At 50.6% G+C, this 17,702-nt stretch overlaps 1 protein-coding gene across 1 annotated transcript; it reads left to right on the forward strand.

Moving 5' to 3' along the window:
* The first annotated feature begins 5,900 nt into the window (after positions 1-5,900).
* CYREN (cell cycle regulator of NHEJ) lies at positions 5,901-15,647 on the forward strand. The gene is made up of 4 exons (XM_054029132.1): positions 5,901-6,104; positions 10,011-10,140; positions 13,286-13,352; positions 14,769-15,647. The coding sequence occupies exons 2-4, from the start codon at positions 10,013-10,015 to the stop codon at positions 15,006-15,008; spliced, it is 435 nt and encodes a 144-aa protein (XP_053885107.1). The 5' UTR covers positions 5,901-6,104; positions 10,011-10,012; the 3' UTR covers positions 15,009-15,647.
* Positions 15,648-17,702: the final 2,055 nt, after the last annotated feature.

Raw genomic sequence — 17,702 nt, forward strand, 5'->3', positions numbered from 1 at the left:
CCCTGCCTAGAGACCCCTCCGCTGACCTCCCACCACAACTACACAGCACCCTACATACCATACCCCCTGCCCAGCTCCCACACCCACAGATCCCCTACTGTCCAGCACCCTCTTCACAGTCCCACCATCACAGCTGTACAGTGCCCCATATTCCTGAGGGAATTCTGTGCATAATATTTTAAAATTCTGATTTTTTTTTATTTTATAATAAATGTGGAAGCTCCACCATGGCAGTGGGGAGCACAGGCCACTGGCTGCATGGAGGTGGGAGATTACCCTGCTGCCTCCCCCATCCCCCTGGGACAGGGACTTGGCAGTGAGGCTGAACCTGACCCTGACACAGCACAAGGGCCAGGCCTGCCCCAGAAACACCCTAGGGCACTACCCCTTTTGCGCCAGGCACACCAGATGTGGGCAGGGAGGCTCAGCCTGGCAGCAGGATCCAAGTGCAGAGGGACTTAGTGTGGGGGGATCCAGATGGGGGTAAGAGGGTTCTGTGGGGGGGGGGTAAGAGGGTTCTGTCGGGGGCAGTCTGGGTGCAGGCAGCTCAGTGGCGGATCTGGATGCACAGGGAAGTGCCAGGTGCAGGGGAAATGGGAGTCTGCAGGGGGGGACCAAGTGAAAGTGGTTGGAGCTCGGCTGTCTGGAGGTGCTTACCTTCCACGCCTTGCTCATTCACACCTCATTCATTCAACATGCCAATTGATTAAGGGAGTGTGGGGAGGGGGAATCTTATTCTACTCCTAGCAAAAAGACATTTTTCTTCTATTTTAACTATCCTTAGGGGCTATAACATTATACCAAGGCTTAACACAAAGTTTTCTCTAAGCTTTTCTACATAGGGATCTGATACCAAGTTCCTATATCAAAGGACTTGATACAAAGTTGTATGAAAATAGCTTACTACAGGGTTATATGAAGAGTCATATGAAATATAAGATCATATGAAAGTTAGAGGTTATATATGGATAGGCTTAATACAAGGTTATATAGAGAGGCATAATACAAAGTCATATGAAAGTTATGTGAAGATGCTTAATATAGAGATTTATCTACAGGGTTCATTTGGGTGGGGGTCTAGTACGTGGTTAGGGCTCAGTGGGGAGGGTGTCTGGGGGGGCTCATCGGGGTGGTACAGATGCAGGGGAGGTGGGGTTTGTCAGGGTGAGGGTTTGATGGGCCTGCTTCACAGGGGAGCCCCAGCTGCTGCCAAGGGGATCCGCATGCTGGGCCCCTGTTTTCCCTATCCTAGGGATCGGTAACCTTCGGCACGTGCAGCTCCCACTGGCTGTGGTTTGCCGCTCCAGGCCAATGGGGGCTGTGAGAAGCCGCGGCCAGCACATCGCTCGTCCTGCAGCCCCACATTTGCCTGGAGCCGCGATTGGCCAAACCTGCGGACACGGCAGGTAAACAAACTGGCCCGGCCCACCAGGGGGATCACAGAACCTCCCCTCACTCTGAGTATGTGTGTATATGGGGGGAGGTCACAGGATGACCAGACAGCAAGTGTGAAAAATCGGGACAGGGGGTCGAGGGTAATAGGAGCGATGTCACAGGGAGCGGGGGAAGAACAGTCAGCACAAAGTGGCCCCAACCCAACCTGACTCCCCCCATCTCCTCCTCTTCCCCCAACCCCTCCCTCCTCCTCGGCCCCCTGCTCAACCTGCCGCTGCGGCTCGGCGCCCGGCCTGGCTCTCACCCTTGAGCGTGGAGCGCTCCACCAGCACCGTGTGCACTTGGGGGTCGGAGAGGAACTTGCCCATCTGCTCCAGGGCGCCCTTCTCCTCCAGCACTGCCTCCAGCATGGCCGGGACCTCCCCGCCATCCTCCAGCAGCAGCAGCACCAGCTTGCGGAGGTACTTCTGCAGCACTGAGACATCGGCCACATTCTGCACCGCCGAGCCCGGCACCTCCAGGCTGCCCTCCTCGCTGCCCCCGCCAGGACCTCCGCCGCCCGCGTCCGACATCCCGAGACAGCCAGACACAGCCCAGAATCTGCTCCTGCTGCTGAGCCACCGCCTAGTACTACTGAGCCAGCCGCACCCACCGCACCGCCCTGTAACCACCTCCCTCCCCAGCCTCCCGCTGCGGGTGGCCTGGGAAGTGTAGTCCGCACAGCCCAGATCTGCAAGACAGAGCTGAAGAGAATGACTACAAATCCCAGCATGCACTTTTGAACGGGGTGGGGGGGCGACTCTGCGACCTAGAGCATCCTGGGAGCTGTCATTCACTGAGGTCACAAACCTGACGAGAAAGGCGACCAACAAATGCGACAAATCCCACTTTGCCTTGGGCAGGTAGATCCGTGACGGCGCGGACCACATGCAGGCTGGGGAATGTAGTTCCTACTGCCTAACTCGCTCATCGCAACATCAAAAGGGAAAACTATAAGTTCCACAATGCACGGGGACAGAACCTGCCTTCACAAGTGTCTCCTGGGAGCTGAAGTTCACTGGGGGCAAGGCCGGTCCCGCGGTAGGCGAGAGAAATGACTAGAAGTTCCAGGCTGCCTGGCTCAGCCGTTTGTCCTAGCTGGCCCAATTTTGGGTAACAGCAGCAAGGAGAAGAAGAGAACTCAGGCAAGATGGGGGCAGGGGTGGAGAAGGAGTAAGGGGGAAAAAACAATTACTTGTTAAGTTGCTCAAAATGAGGCAAAAAACAGCCCTGGTCTTTTCAAACTTATACCCTAACCTCTTACCCCAGAGAGAAGCAAGGTGGGGGTTGCCTTATCTGTAATGCACAAATATTTCACAGAAATTAGATTGTTGTCTAAGAGGCATTTTTTCTGTGAAATGTACAGAGTGGAAATCATACAGCATCTATTTTTTCCTAGGATAGTGAATGTTAATGGGTTAAATGAGTCCTGTCATGCAGTCCCAGGCTACAGTGGGACCCTTTTAAAAACCGCTTCATTCTTGGCAGGAGGTAAGGTCATTATGGCATCTGTATAATCTAAAATCCCCACCCTGTAGTCACGAGTTTAAAGCACTACTACTAAGTTCATAACTGATTTACCATTAACACTGCTGCTGTGCAGTCTGCCAGCAGAGGGAACCCACACTAACAAACGGTTACGGGCTGTGCTGACTTCCAGAAAGATCCAGATCTTGTGATAGGGAGATAACAGAATTCCCTTGAGAGGGATGTGGGGAGAGGGAGAACACTTTTTTTGCTGTTTCCTAGCTGGAAAAGGGGTAGGGACAGAAGTGTCACTTAAACAATGAGGAGACCTTGTGGCACCTTAGAGACTAACAAATTTATTTGGGCATAGGCTTTCATGGGCTAAAACCCACTTCATCAGATGTGTGGAGTGAAAAATACAGTAAGCACTATAAATATTACAGCACATGAAAAGATGGGTGTTGCCTTATCTAGTGTGTGTGGGGGTCAGTGCTAACGAGGCCAATTCAATCAAGGTGGAAGTGGCCTATTCTCAACAGTCGACAAGAAGTGGTGAATACACTGCTCTACAGCCAAAATGCTTCTGAAATAAATGTAGTCAAACTTTACTAATTCTGGGTCACAGAGAACGAAAATGATGCTTAAAATTGTTGATTGGCTCTAGTTTTCAAGATATTGGGTCAGTATATACGACCCTTGACTTGGGAATGGCAGAGGATAAGTGAGTTATAAAGGGAAGGGATCTCAATTTAAACCAGAAATGACTAAACTACATCTTTGACTGGATCTATGAATAAATCTATGACTGGGTTTGGACAGTACTTGCTTTTTAGGCAAAACAATGAATGATGCAATCTGAAGCTGGTATTGCGTCATACATGATATGAATTGCATCATGTTATTCCTAGAAGTCATGGATGATGCAATCATAATGAAGCTTACATCACTCTGCTGAACAAATTGCCCTATATCAGCTCTAGAAATCATACAGTGTCATGCTCTCTTATTTGTCAGTGTTTGATTTTGCAAAGGGACACATTTCTATTTAGCCAAAGTGAGCAGAGATGCCTCGTACTTGTGTGAACAGTGCAGATAACTTCTGCTCTGTTTGTGGTGAAGTGACTTTTGCATCCCAAAAGTGCAGTATAACCACTATGGTTAAGAAAGCCTATCACCTTTATTTTGGCTGCAAAATTGGAGATCAGGACAAGAGGTGGGCCCCACACATATGCTGCAACACTTGTGCAACAAATCTTCGTCAGTGGTTGAACAGGAAAAGGAAATCTATGCCTTTTGCAGTGCCAATGATTTGGAGAGAGCCAACAGATCATACCAGCAATTGTTACTTCTGCATGGTGCCTCCAGTTGGGAATACAAGAGACAAACCAAGAAGCGCCGAGTAGACACTGAATAGGACTAAACTATGTACATAATAGTTTTTTGCCTTTTGTTTCATAATAAATTTTATTTATATAACCCTTTTGCTGATTTTTAAAGTGTTACATAAACAGGACAGGTGAAATATTATCATGTAAAGCAACCATAAACACATGAAAAGACCTAGGTTTACAATTTATAATTAAAACTCTACTATCTACACAATATACATAGACATAAAATGTAAAAACTTAAATATCTTAGAAACAGTAGCCAATCAGTTGTTTTAATTGTCATATTTGAATTCAGCACATCAAAATACATAATAAATAGCACATTTTATCTCTGAAGCAGACAACTTCTCAAAAATTGTAGACCAGTGATATCAACAGAGGGAAAGTTACTTTTTGTACTGGTAACGAGGTCAATTCGATCAAGGTGGACGTTGCCCATTCCCAACAGTTGACAAGAAGGTGTGAGTATCAACAGAGAGAAAGTTACTTTTTGCAGTTACCCAGCCACTCCCAGTCTTTATTTGAGCCTAATTTGATGGTGTCCAGTTCTGCAGGTTCTTGTTGAAGTCTGTTTTTTGAAGGGTTTTTTTGTTGAAGAATGGCCACTTTTAAGTCTGTCATTGAGTGTCCAGGGAGATTGAAGTGCTCTCCTACTGGTTTTTGAATGTTACAATTCTTGATGTCTGATATGTCCATTTGTACTGCTTACTGTATTTTTCACTCCATGCAGATGATGAAGTGGGTGTTAGCCCACGAAAGCTTATGCCCAAATACATCTGTTTGTAAGGTGTCACCGGACTCCTCCTTGTTGTTTTTGTGCATATAGACTAACACGGCTACCTCCTGATACTTGCCTTCTTAGGCTAGGTCTACACTACCCGCCTGAATCGGCGGGTAGAAATCGACCTCTCGGGGATCGATTTATTGCGTCCCGTTGGGACGCGACAATCGATCCCCGAATCGGCGCTCTTACTCCACCAGCGGAGGTGGGAGTAAGCGCCGTCGACAGAAAGCCGCAGAAGTCGATTTTGCCACTGTCCTCACAGCGGGGTAAGTCGGCTGCGATACGTCGAATTCAGCTACGCTATTCACGTAGCTGAATTTGCATATCTTAAATCGACTCCCCCCCTGTACCCTTAGTTTAATTACAGTGAGAACCAGCCCAGGCAGTTTTGTTTCCATGCGGGTTGCGAGGGTGGAATCACGTCAGCAAAGTGTCTCCCTGCAGCAGCCTGTGCCTTGGGGAGGGCACAGCCTAAATCTGCAACACAAACAGCCCCCGCCCGGCGGGTGGATGGGGCACCCTAGCTACAGGGGCACAGCGCTCGCCACGGAGTGAGAGGGGCGGGCTCTGCTCGCAGGGCAGCCGCGCTATTGCACTGGGCTGAAGTCCCCGGGAGTAACCCGCGCCCCTGCGCTGCAGCGCGCATCCCCACCCAGAGCGCGGGGAGTGCAGCGGCCAGGGGAGATCTGCAGCCGCACTTCCCGGGGTGCCGTTGCGATTGTCCAGCCCTCTGACGCGTTAGTGTTTTTCAGTCGCCAGCCAATGGGGAGAGGGCGAGGCGGAGCCCGGTGTAACTCCGCTTTCTAGCCGGGGAGGAGGGCGGTGCTTGGAAAAGCTGCGGGCCTGTAATGCTCTCGTGTGCATAGCGAGCTCCGGAGAAACGCGGGCAGCCGCACAAGCAGGCCCTGCGGATGGCGTCTGGGCTTCCCAAGGCAGCCTCTCGGCATCACTAGAGAAGGCAGGAGAGCTGGAGGCGCTCCCGGGGGCCCAGCCCTTTGCCAGCAGCTGGCCTAAGGCCCTTCCTTGGGGTAAGCGGGTTGGAGGGAGGCCGGACGAGTCCGGAGATGTGTGTTTGCTCCTACCGGGAGCAGCTTGTCTTCCGCACCAGATCTGTGGGGGCAAACCAGCCTTGCTGGTGATGCACATTTGCCAGCTTTCACTCCCCCCCCGGTCTCACTCTGTGATGCTGGTGGGTTTTGCTGTGTGTTTTCAGCAGTGAGACATTTCAGAGCTCAGTCTGATCCTGGCCGCGTTATGGGAAGGTGACTCCTTGCCTGGCTCCACAAGGCTAGAACTGATCTCGGGCAGGTCTGAGGTCGAGCCGTGTTATAACCAGTGGGAAGTGGTGTCAGTTTCCCTAGCGTAGGCGAGGCTTTAAGCAAAAGCTGTTACCCAGAGTCCAGCTTTTTATGCACCTTTCCCTGGGGAGGGATAGCTCAGTGGTTTGAGCATTGGCCTGCTAAACCCAGGGTTGTGAGTTCAATCCTTGAGGGGGCCACTTAGGGATCTGGGGCAAAAATCAGTACTTGGTCCTGCTAGTGAAGGCAGGGGGCTGGACTCGATGACCTTTCAAGGTCCCTTCCAGTTCTAGGAGATGGGATATCTCCATTAATTTAATTTAATTTAATAATTTAATTTATCCCTGCTGCCATCTGAGGCCCAGGAGGCCGCCAGGGTGAAGAGATCATTGGGGGCCAGGTGGTAGCACCCACTGCTGAGGCATTAGCAGCAAAGTCCAAGCAGAACATCTCCTTGAGCCCGCCACTCCTCTGTCCAGCATCCCCAGGCCTGACAACCCAAGTTCCTTGCTCTGTGGGAGCCAGCTTACAGAACCAGGGGCCCAGTGGCGAGACAGAAACAAGGCACAAAAGCAAGGAGCAGGAGCCAGTTCTGTACTCTGTTGAATTCAAGACTTTTTAAAACATGCTTTGGTGGAGTGTTTGCCAAGACAGTGGGGCACAGCCTGCTGCAGGAGGGTTTGTACTCGAGGTACAGGCGCATCCTCTGGTGGGTGTATAAGGAACACGTGGTGAATGCTGGTTCAGGTGGATCCAAACCCTTGTTCTCATAAGGTTCTTAACCCATCCAGGGTAGGCCATGTTTGGGTTAGTTTTTTCCTCCCTGTAGTAACGTGTGCACCTGTAAAGCAGTCCATCTTTAACAAGCCCTTATGTGAACAAAAATGTTTCATGAAATTATTTTGAATGAAAACATTTGAGGGCAGGGGGAGGATATAAATCTTCTCCCGGAAGAGTTGTGAGCCTAATCAGAGCCACAATTGATTAGTGCCCAGGGACTGGAAAAATCTGATGAGGGGAGGCAACGTGGTCTGAGTGCAGGAATTGCATTCAGGAGCTTCTGATCCTGATTAGGTTCATGGCCTGGGGCTCATCGCTTCACCTGTCTGATTAAGCGACAAGGGTGAGGAGTAATTAGGAGGGCCCTACCAAATTCATGCATCACAGACCGTGAAATCTGATCTCACCCATAAAATCTGGCTATTGTATGAGGGAGGGGCAGGGCTGGGGGCACTTACTGTGCACTGGTCTCCAGATGCTAGTCCTGGATGGGCTAGAAGGGAGGGGGCTTCCTCTTCCCCTGCAAAGGCTGCTTCCAGGGCCTGGTCAGACGCATATTCAGAAATCTCCCCTAGCTGCAGGTATCTCCATGGCTGCTGGTTGGGAGCCCAGCTCTGAAGGCAGTGCCACCACTAGCAACAGCACAACAGTGAGAGTGACAATACCGTGACCTCCGCCCCCCCCAACATTAGCCTTGCGACTCCGCCATGACCTCTGTTTGGTTCGGGACCCCTGTGGTTACTACACTGTGAAATTTCCGATTTAAATATCTGAAACCATGAAATTTACGATTGTAAAAATTTTATGACCATGAAATTGACCAAAATAGACCCTGAATTTGGTAGGGCCTTAGAAATTAGTTGCTGTTCGTGCACAGTTAAACACCAATTCTTCTGGTCAAGATGAGGGAACTGCAATAAGTAACTGGCAATGGCTAAACATAAACCAGATCTTCTAAAAATGCTTTCAGTCCTAGGTGGTGAGAGAACCCAAGTTTGTTTGCAATTAGGGCTGTCAAGCAATTAAAAAAATTAATTGTGATTAATTGCAGCGTTAATAATAGAATATCATTTATTTAAATATTTTTGGATGTTTTCTACATTTTCAAATATACTGATTTCAATTACAACACAGAATACAAAGTGTACAGTGCTCACTTTATATTTATTTTTGATGACAAATATTTGCACTGTAAAAAAAAAAGAAATAGTGTATTTCAATTCACTTAATACAAATACTGTAGTGCAATTGCTTTATAATGAAAGTTGAACTTACAAATGTAGAATTATTTACGAAAAATAACTATTCAAAAATAAAACAACGTAACACTTTAGAACCTACAAGTCCACTCAGTCCTATTTCAGCCAATCACTCAGACAAATAAGTTTGGTTACAATTTGCAGGAGATAATGCTGCGTACATCTTGTTTACAATGTCACCTGAAAGTGAATACAGGCCTTCTCATGGCACTGTTGTAGCCGGCATCGCAAGATATTTACGTGCCAGATGCGCTAAAGATTCACATGTCCCTTCATGCTTCAACCACCATTCCAGAAGACATACGTCCATGCTGATGACAGGTTCTGCTTGATAACAATCCAAAGCAGAGCGGACAGATGCATGTTCATTTTCATTATCTGAGTTAGATGCCACTAGCAGAAGGTTGATTTTCTTTTTTGGTGGTTCGGGTTCTGTAGTTTCCACATCGGAGTGATGCCCTTTTAAGACTTCTGAAAGCATTCTCCACACCTCGTCCCTCTCAGATTTTGGAAGGCACTTCAGATTCTTAAACCTTGGGTCGAGTGCTTTAGCTAGCCTTAGAAATCTCACATTGGTACCTTCTTTGTGTTTTGTCAAATCTGCTGTGAAAGCGTTCTTAAAATGAACATGTGCTGGGTCATCATCCAAGACTGTTATAACATGAAATATATGGCAGAATGCAGGTAAAACAGAACAGGAGAAATACAATTCTCCCCCAAGGAGTTCAGTCACAAATTTAACGCATTATTTTTTTAACGAGCATCATCAGCATGGAAGCATGTCCTCTGGAATGGTGGCCGAAGCATGAAGGGACATATGAATGTTTAGCATATGTGGCACATAAATACCTTGCAACACCGGCTACAAAAGTGCCATGCATTCGCCTGTTCTCACTTTCAGGTGACGTTGTAAATAAGAAGCAGTCAGCAGCATCTCCTGTAAATGTAAACAAACTTGTTTGTCTTAGCAACTGGCTGAACAAAAAGTAGGACTGAATGGACTTGTAGGCTCTAAAGTTTTACATTGTTTTGTTTTTGAGTGCAGTCATGAGACAAAAAAAAATCTACATTTGTAAGTTACACTTTCACAATAAAGAGATTGCACTGCAGTATTTGTATGAGATGAATTGAAAAATACTATTTCTTTTGTTTATCATTTTACAGTGCAAATATTTGCAATAAAAAATATGAAGTGAGCATGTACTGTATTCTGTATTGTAATAGAAATACATATATTTGAAAATGTAGCAAAACATTAAAAAAAAATTCAATTAGTCTTCTATTGTTTAACTCAAAAAAAATTAACTGCAATTAAAAGCATTAATTGTGATTAATCACACTGTTAATCACGTGAGTTAACTGTGATTAATTGACAGCCCTATTTGAAATATATATTTATTTTGGCAGTGTCCCTTTAAGACATTAACGGGGACCTACGCACATTCCTTGATGCATTAGCCGTGGATTAATGAATGCTTCTATTTGGGGCAGGGATTGTGCATAGGACAGCACCAGACAATCAGGCACATTGGTGAATTCTGAATTGTGTGAATGGCTGAGTCTTGACTGTGTGTCAGTTCCTTTTTTTAATGCAAAGAGATGGAAAGTGCTGTGTGGAAGGCAAAGAAGAGGGTCCTCCCGCCATGGATGGCAGCAAGGGAAGTGGAGCCAAGAAAGACTATGTCAGCAGTGAGAGCCAAGAGGGCGAAGAAGCCAGCTGTGGCAAGGTAAGCGCTTTGTGCAGCTGTGCCACCTGGGGCTGCAATCACATTGGCTCCTGTGTGCAAAGCACCATTGGGCCTAGTCAGCGCTAGGCTAGGAAACCCCCAAGGAGAAGGGAGGGTATCACACAAAAGTGGAGTTGGAGGCTCAGTCAGGGTGTTCTTCCCTGTGTCAGAGCTGCAGGGAGCGCTGTGCGGGCAGTGCTACCGTCTCTCAGGAGAGACAGAAAACACAGAGCTGTTTGCCTGGATCTAAAAATGTTATTAAAGTTAATGTTTAAAATCAAATTTACACAAGTTAAGAGGGAAGGTACTGTACATCTGGGGTCGAGCTTGGGTTATGGAGGATTGCGAGTATCGGTTACAAGGTTCACGAGGTACATACATATCAAATAACCAGCATATATCCAGATTGGGGTGTGGGAGTTTTTAAAGCGTCAGTGGATAAGTGGGCTCGGGTACGCCACCCATGGAATGTATTAAGAGTCCAAGTCGATATTGGTGTAGAGAATAAGTACATGGGTGGGGTGCGTCCCTTGGTCCATCAGGGAAGGAAGTGGGTTATTTTCCTGGTCGGCTGTCTCGGTTACTCAACCTGGTACTGGCGGTGTCCCATGATGTGTTCTGTGTAGATGTCTCTGGACCACCTCGTGGTGTCAAACACCATGAGCTGTCTCATGAGCTGGGCGTAGCGTCGACCGACTCCGAACGCTCTCAGCACCGGCTTGTTGTGGGGAGTCCCATGCACCCAGGGCTCCCACGAGCAGGGCGTGTATCTGGACCTCATAACCCTGGGCTCTCAGGGTGTCGGCCAGCGGGGTGTACTTCAGCACCTTCCATGCTCGGGCCTCGTGGAAGGCTGGTGACCTGTTTTCAAATGGCACCATGACGTCTACCATGAGGACCTTCTTCTTTTCCGCGTTGGTCACGATGATGTTGGGTCGCAGTCGTCTCTGTCCCGGGGATGGTGGAGTCGACGGTGATCTTCCCCAGGGACGGCGGGATGGCTTTCACCAGCCGGTTCTGGCTATTACACTCTTCACAAAAGCTGGAGCCATAGTTGAATTCCTTGTTGGGTATTTACCTTCTCTCTGAGCTATGTTATTCTTCACTTCCCACCCTCTTGTGCAGCGTTCCTGGTACTCGATCCCTGCTGCTGGATTTGTACAGGAGCCCTGTTCCCCCAGCCTGTACGGTGCTTTGCAATCCTGCAGGGATAACTGTTGTGTTTAGAAGTGTAAGGGATTATGATGGTTATGAAAATATACAGAAAGGAATGATCCAGAAGGGTTCTGATTTCTGCTCTGAGCTGATATACATCAGGAATAACTCCAGCCAAGTCATCAGATTTATACTGGTGTAAAAGTGGTGTGAGAGGACAACCAGGCTCCAGCTTCTGACTTCCTGCTATTGAAAAACAGGAACTTGCAGAAACAAAGGCAAACATTACAATGACTCCCGGTGCAGACATTCCTTACTCCTGGGGGAATTCTATGCCAAAAAAAAATTAAAAATTCTGCACACAATATTTTAAAATCTGCATATTTTATTTGTCAAAATAATACTATGCAATCATGCCAGTTTCAATTATATTTGAAACCCCTTCAACAACCCAGTTCCTGTTTCTCTGCCCCCTCTCCACAGAGCCCAGCAGGGGGGCCAGACACCCACAACCCCTCCCCCCAGAGCCCAGTTGCGGGGGCCCCCAGCCCAGACATCCACACCTGCACCCCCTCCCCCACAGAGCCCAGGGACCCAGAGGGAAAAACAGCCTGATGCTGGGTCCTGAGGGGCTTGTATGGATTTTCCTGCATGCTGCCTCCTTCCTTCAGGACATGCCGGCAACTGCACCTGCCAGGAACCCTCCAGTCTCCGCCCCCCCCCCCCCCCCCCCTGTCTTCTATTGTGAGCTAGGCTCTGCCAGCTCCAACGCCCCCTAGTGGCATCCAGCAGCTCTGCAGCCCATTTCTGTTGGGGGTGGGGGGTGGGAGGGGAAGGAAATGTTGTGCCAAAACCCATAGGCGTGCGCAGCCCATTTCATTAGGGTGTGCACCCAGGGAGCCCCGCCCCATCCACTCCCTCCTACTTCCTGCCCCCTGACTGCCACCCTCAGAACCCCCAACCCCCCCCCGCTCCTTGTCCCCTGACTACCCCCTACTGGGACCCCTGCCCCTAACTGCCCCCCAGGACCCCACCCATCTAAGCCTCCCTGCTCCTTGTCCCCTGACTGCCCCCCTAGGACCTACCCCCTACCTGTCCCCTGACTGCCCCGACCCTTATCCACTCCCACGCCTATCCAACCGCTCCCTGCCCCCTGACAGAACCCCCAGAACTCCCGACCCATCCAACCCCCTCTGCTCCCTGCCTCCCCCAACCCGTCTCCACACCCCTGCCTCCTGACAGCCCCCCCCAGAACTTCCAACTCATCCAATCCCCCCCAGCTCCTTGTCCCCTGCCCACCTCCTCCAGAGGCCCCCCCCAGGACCTTCCTTGCTCCCTGTCCCCTGACCTCTATCTACCCCCCGCCCTCTGACAGACCTCGGGACTTCTATGCTCCATCCAACTCCCCCTGCTCCCTGATTGCCCCCTCCAGAGACTCCCTGCCCCTAACACCCCCGCCTGGGATCCCACCCCCATCCAACCCACCCTGCTTTCTGTACCCTGACTCCCCCCACCCCTTATCCAACCCCCCTGGCCCCGGACTCCTTACCATGGCATGAGATGAGGCTTCTAGCCTCCCTGCGGAACCAAATGCTGCCCCACGGGAGCGTGCAGCCCCGGCCCCCAGAGCGCTGCGCGCACGGCGGCAGGACTCATGGGGAAGGAGAAAGGCGGGGGGAGGGGCCGGCAGCTTGCTGTCCTCGGCCGGGTGCTCCGGCCAGGGAGCGCAGACCCCGGGGCCATTTGCCCACTCCTGCATTAGGGTGTGCCCGGGCACACCCCGTGCGCACGCCTATGCCAAAACAATTAATTTCTGCACAAATTCAGCATTGTGCAGTGGTGCAGAATTCCCCCATGAGTACATTCCTCTGCTGTTTCCTATGCTGATTGTGTTTCCATCGGGGCAGCATTCACATTTCTGCCCATGACAGTGTTCCCCATCTGATCCCTGCTTTTGTTTTCTCTTCTGATCTCCTCTTGGCCTGATCAGGACCGTGACTATCTATTGTATGAACGAAGCGGAGCTGGTGGATGTGGCATTGGGGTTCCTGGCTGAGGTGAGCAGTGAGGCCTGCTGGTCCATCTTCCTGTCAATTCAGCAGTTTCCTAACATGTCCCTATCCTGATGCTTTTGCCCAGGCTAATTTAAAATGGCTGGCTTCCACCACTTCCCTTGGGGAAATTCCACTGTAGGGAGGCTAAATGGAAGTGTTCTCCTTTGTAACTAGACGCCTCCATTTCAGTGATGCCGTGGTCCAGCGTGTGTAATATTGTATCACGCCCCCCTGGAAGCGTTGTGATGTAAGCAACAACAGTGAATGGGTCAGGCAGGAGGAGAGAATGGGTGATTGGAGGTTGAAGCAAAGACCTGGGAAGTCTGCATGCTATTTCATGCTCTGTCACACACTCCTGCATGACCTTGGGCAAGCCACTTAATCTCTCTGTGCTTCGGTTTACCCCTCAGTAAGTGGAGATAATGGTACACCCCCCTTGCCAGGGTATTGTGAGGGTTACCATTTGAGATGCTCAGACTGTGGTGAGGAGGGCCATAGGAATGCCGATAAGTAAATGCATGAAAAGAAGTCCTCTTTACACACATGCCCTTGTAATCAGCAAGAAGGTGGTGCAGAAAGAGGGCACCTGGTTAACAGGATTTAGTAGCGTGATTCCCAATAATTATTTATTTAGAGGGAAGGGGAGGTTTCTCTGGAATACTGCAATTCACCCCTGCCCCCTACGCGTGTCTGCCTCTCCCTCTCCATCACCTGCATCACAGGGACCCTTCCTGTGCCAGGGGTGGGGGATGGCAGTATGTTCGCGGGTCTGGAGAATAAAGTGCTGTGCTTTCCTTCTCGGTCTTGTACAGTGCTGACTTCACACACCTTGCAGGAGACGATGTTAATGGCAGATCAGCAGATTTCTCTCATTAGGTTGGCAGCTCCTGGGGCTCTCTGCCTGGAGTCTCCCACTTCCTGTGGCCTTGATCCTGCAGTTAGATCGCTGCATGCAGACCCTACCTTGTGCATCGGCTTCAGTGACGGGTGCATGGGTCAGCCCACGTGGCTGTGATTGCAGGACTGGCCCTTAGTTGTTCCTGACTGTTAAAGTTCTCCTGTTCACTCCTGGAGAATCCATTATTCCTCAGGAGATTAACCCCCCTGTTCCCTCTGAGCACTAAAGACCCCTTTACACTCTTTGAAGGTGCACAGGTGTTAACTGCAGCATCCTCACCAAACTGTAGCTTGGGTAACTGTCCAAAATTCTCCTGCAGCTTTAGTGGTGCAGAGTGGTGTTCTTCACAGCCTAAGCCGGTGTGTTGTGTGCTGTTAAGTGGGGTGGGATGCAGCAGCTGTTGATCAGCCTTCCGTTGATTGGGGCCCTGGTGCCGGTGGGGATGGGTGTTTCTCCCTCTGGCTTGGGACACGCTTGGGACGAAATGCTTTATGGACACATACGGTTTGTTTCTGTGCCAGAATTGTAAATACAAGGAAATGGAGGTGAACGTTCCATCTGAAACCGAAGGGGAGCAGGAAGGCCAGCAAACGCCGACGGAGCCTCGGTGGAGTCCAGCAAGCAGTGGCGGGGCCAGCACCCCCAGGTCAGGCCCCGGGCCCCACGCTCAGCCAGATGCTTTGGGCTGTGCTAGCAGGACAGACACGGAGGACGACGAGGATGATGCTTTGAAATACGTCCGGGAGATATTTTTTAGCTAACGTCTCGCAGCGTTTTTTTAAGCAGAGAAAAAATAATGCCAAGGGAGCCATAGTGGGGGGGGAAGGTTGGGGCAGACCCAGAGGCTGGCTCTAGTGGGTGGGGATACAGCAGTGTGGGGCTGTACGGGTGCCCCCTATATCCTCCCAATTCGATGGGAGCCCGGAGCAGTGGTGTGGATGGGGCCCCAGGAGAAGGGAGCAGGAGAGAATGTCGGAGAGGAGCTTGCCCTTGCTCTGCCATGAGCTGCATGGCCAATGTCTGGTTCAAGTACTTGCCCAGCATTTCTGAGCCTTGGGGACAGCCTCTCACCTACCCCTAACACTCCCCCCTTCATAGCCTCTTCTGTGTGAGCCACGGGTCCCCTCCTCCCCAGGCCAGCTCCCCAGCTGATACTAAGTGGCCTCCTGATTATCAGTCTCTGCCCAGAAGTCATGGAGACTGAACTCCCCTCCCCGCTCTGGGGTGGAGCTCTGCAGGGCAGGGCAGGCACTTGAAGGTGGGGGAGACTTGCTGTGCAGCAACGCGTCATCTGTGAGTAAACAGTTTGTTCTGCAGGGCTGTCACTGGGGCACCTTTTATCAGTATTATATTAACTTGGAAAGGTTATTAAAATATTTAATGTCTCTTTTAAAAACAAACATCCCTGTGCTCTGACTGCACCATAGGCCACCCTGTGCTGTCTCCTCCCCCACCTGTTAGCGTGATATTTACCTGATCTGTCAATGGACCTTCATTGTCTCAGCTTGATGACCAGGTGAGCCAGAGAAGCAAACTGGATCCATTGTCTAGGGCAGACCTGTTCACAAGCTCCGCCTGCCATGCCTGGTTTAAATGCACTTTAGTCATAATTTCTGCATCTACCCACAACTCTCAATACTCACTGTGTATCTACCTCATGCAGGAATAGTAGTGAGCAGTGAGTTGTTAGTTTGCAAACGATCGCTCACAAGGCATATTGTGTACAAAGATTATTGCAATGGTGCGAATACAGGGGGCTTTGAATCACGCGTGTTACTCAACCAGAGAGCAGATATGGCACCAGCTGAACGTGTTCTACAACATTCCACCACCGTGCTCCAGCTCTACGCTAGTCAGTCCTTGTCCTGAGCCTACCAGACAGCGGGGAGAGGCCCAGTGGCACTTTCTGCTCTGTGGACAACTGGGACCTACATACTGTGGTGATACCCCTCTCTCATTTGCCATGAACAGGTAGTGGGTGGTGATAGTTAGCTCCGGTCCACGCCTGTAGAGACTAAATCTATGCTACTGGGATGGCTCAGCACCTGTTTCCCAACTGTCTGAGCTGCATTTTCTGCCGTGTTAACATATAAAATATGAGCATCTAATTTGAAATATTTTACGGGCAGGTTTGAATGCACACTGCTGTGCTGGAAAAAGGTTTTTCACTGTCATCGTTTTGGCCTCCTCTTTTTCAGTCTCCTGGCTAAGATCAAAGATAGTAACACATCTTTTACTGGGGACCAGATTACGCACGCAGCAGATGAAATTACTTATTACCGCCTCTCCCCCCTCCCCCCCCGGGACCCCTGCCCCGTCCACCCCCCCATCCCCTGACTGCCCCCCACCCCACCCCATCCAACCCCCTCTCCTTCCTGACTGCCCACCTGGGACCCCTGCCCCCATTCAACCCCCCTGTTCCCCGCCCTCTGATCGCCCTGACCCCTATCCACACCCCTGACCATTTCCCTGAACTTTATCCAACCCTCCCTTCTCCCTGCCCCCTTACCGCGCTGCCTGGAGCAGCGGTGGTTGGCGGCGCTACAGCCATGGCGCCCGTCTGGAGCCAGCCACATGCCACGCAGCACAGTGCACCGGGCTCTGCAGCTGCGCTGCCCCCAGGAGCTTGCAGCCCCGCCTCCCAGAGCATTGTGCTGGTGGCACAGTGAGCTGAGGCTGTGGGGGAGGGGCAACAGCAGGGGAGGGGCTGGGGGCTAGCCTCCCAGGGCAGGTGCTCAGGGACTGGGCAGGAGGGTTCCATGGGCCAGATGTGGCCCGCAGGCCATAGTTTGCCCACTTCTGCGACTGATTCATTTAAAATAATGTCTTTGTTTCAATGAGTTAAATATGTAGTAATCTGGAATGATTACTTTATGAAGGCTTAAGAGTACATTTAAAATATAAAATCAGCTTAGAAATACTAATTAAGAAAACGTAAAACAGAGAAGAGCTGCATTATGTGTTCCAGGGGTCAGCAACCTATGGCACGTATGCCAAAGGCAGCACGTGAGCTGATTTTCAGTGGCACTCTGCTGCTGGCCTGGGGTCCGGGCCACCGGCCCTGCTCAGCCCGCTGCTGGTCTGGTATACCAGCTGCCGGCCCCGCTCAACCCACTGCCGGCCTGGGATACCGGCCGCCGGCCCGGGGCTCTGCTCCTGGCCTTGGCCCAGTGCTCTGCAGCCGCCCCCAGCTGTGGCCCACTGGCCCCAGCCTGGGGTAGTGAGGGATGTAGACAGGGGCAAGAGGGGGCAAAGCTCAGCACCCCCACCTTAAAAATTGTTCTAGCGCCACTGGGATATTTTTAAGTCCTGGTTTGCTGCTTATATCAGGCCATGTGGAACAGCGCACTGCGTTTGACGTTGTGCGTGCCGTCTGTCACCATTTTTTCCCACCACTGTGAGTTGAGGGGTACATTTGACAAAATGTCAGCTCCTAAGAAAGCAAAGTTAGATGT

The sequence above is a fragment of the Malaclemys terrapin genome, chromosome 1 (assembly GCF_027887155.1).
Source record: "Malaclemys terrapin pileata isolate rMalTer1 chromosome 1, rMalTer1.hap1, whole genome shotgun sequence".
NCBI classification, from domain to species: domain Eukaryota; kingdom Metazoa; phylum Chordata; order Testudines; family Emydidae; genus Malaclemys; species Malaclemys terrapin.

Bases quoted from the DNA above. Each gene is read 5' to 3' on its own strand.
- CYREN (XM_054029132.1), top strand. From the start codon at position 10,013: ATGGAAAGTGCTGTGTGGAAGGCAAAGAAGAGGGTCCTCCCGCCATGG. The intron at 10,141-13,285 runs GTAAGCGCTTTG...TGGCCTGATCAG, and splicing joins AAGAAGCCAGCTGTGGCAAG to GACCGTGACTATCTATTGTA. The intron at 13,353-14,768 runs GTGAGCAGTGAG...TTTCTGTGCCAG, and splicing joins CATTGGGGTTCCTGGCTGAG to AATTGTAAATACAAGGAAAT.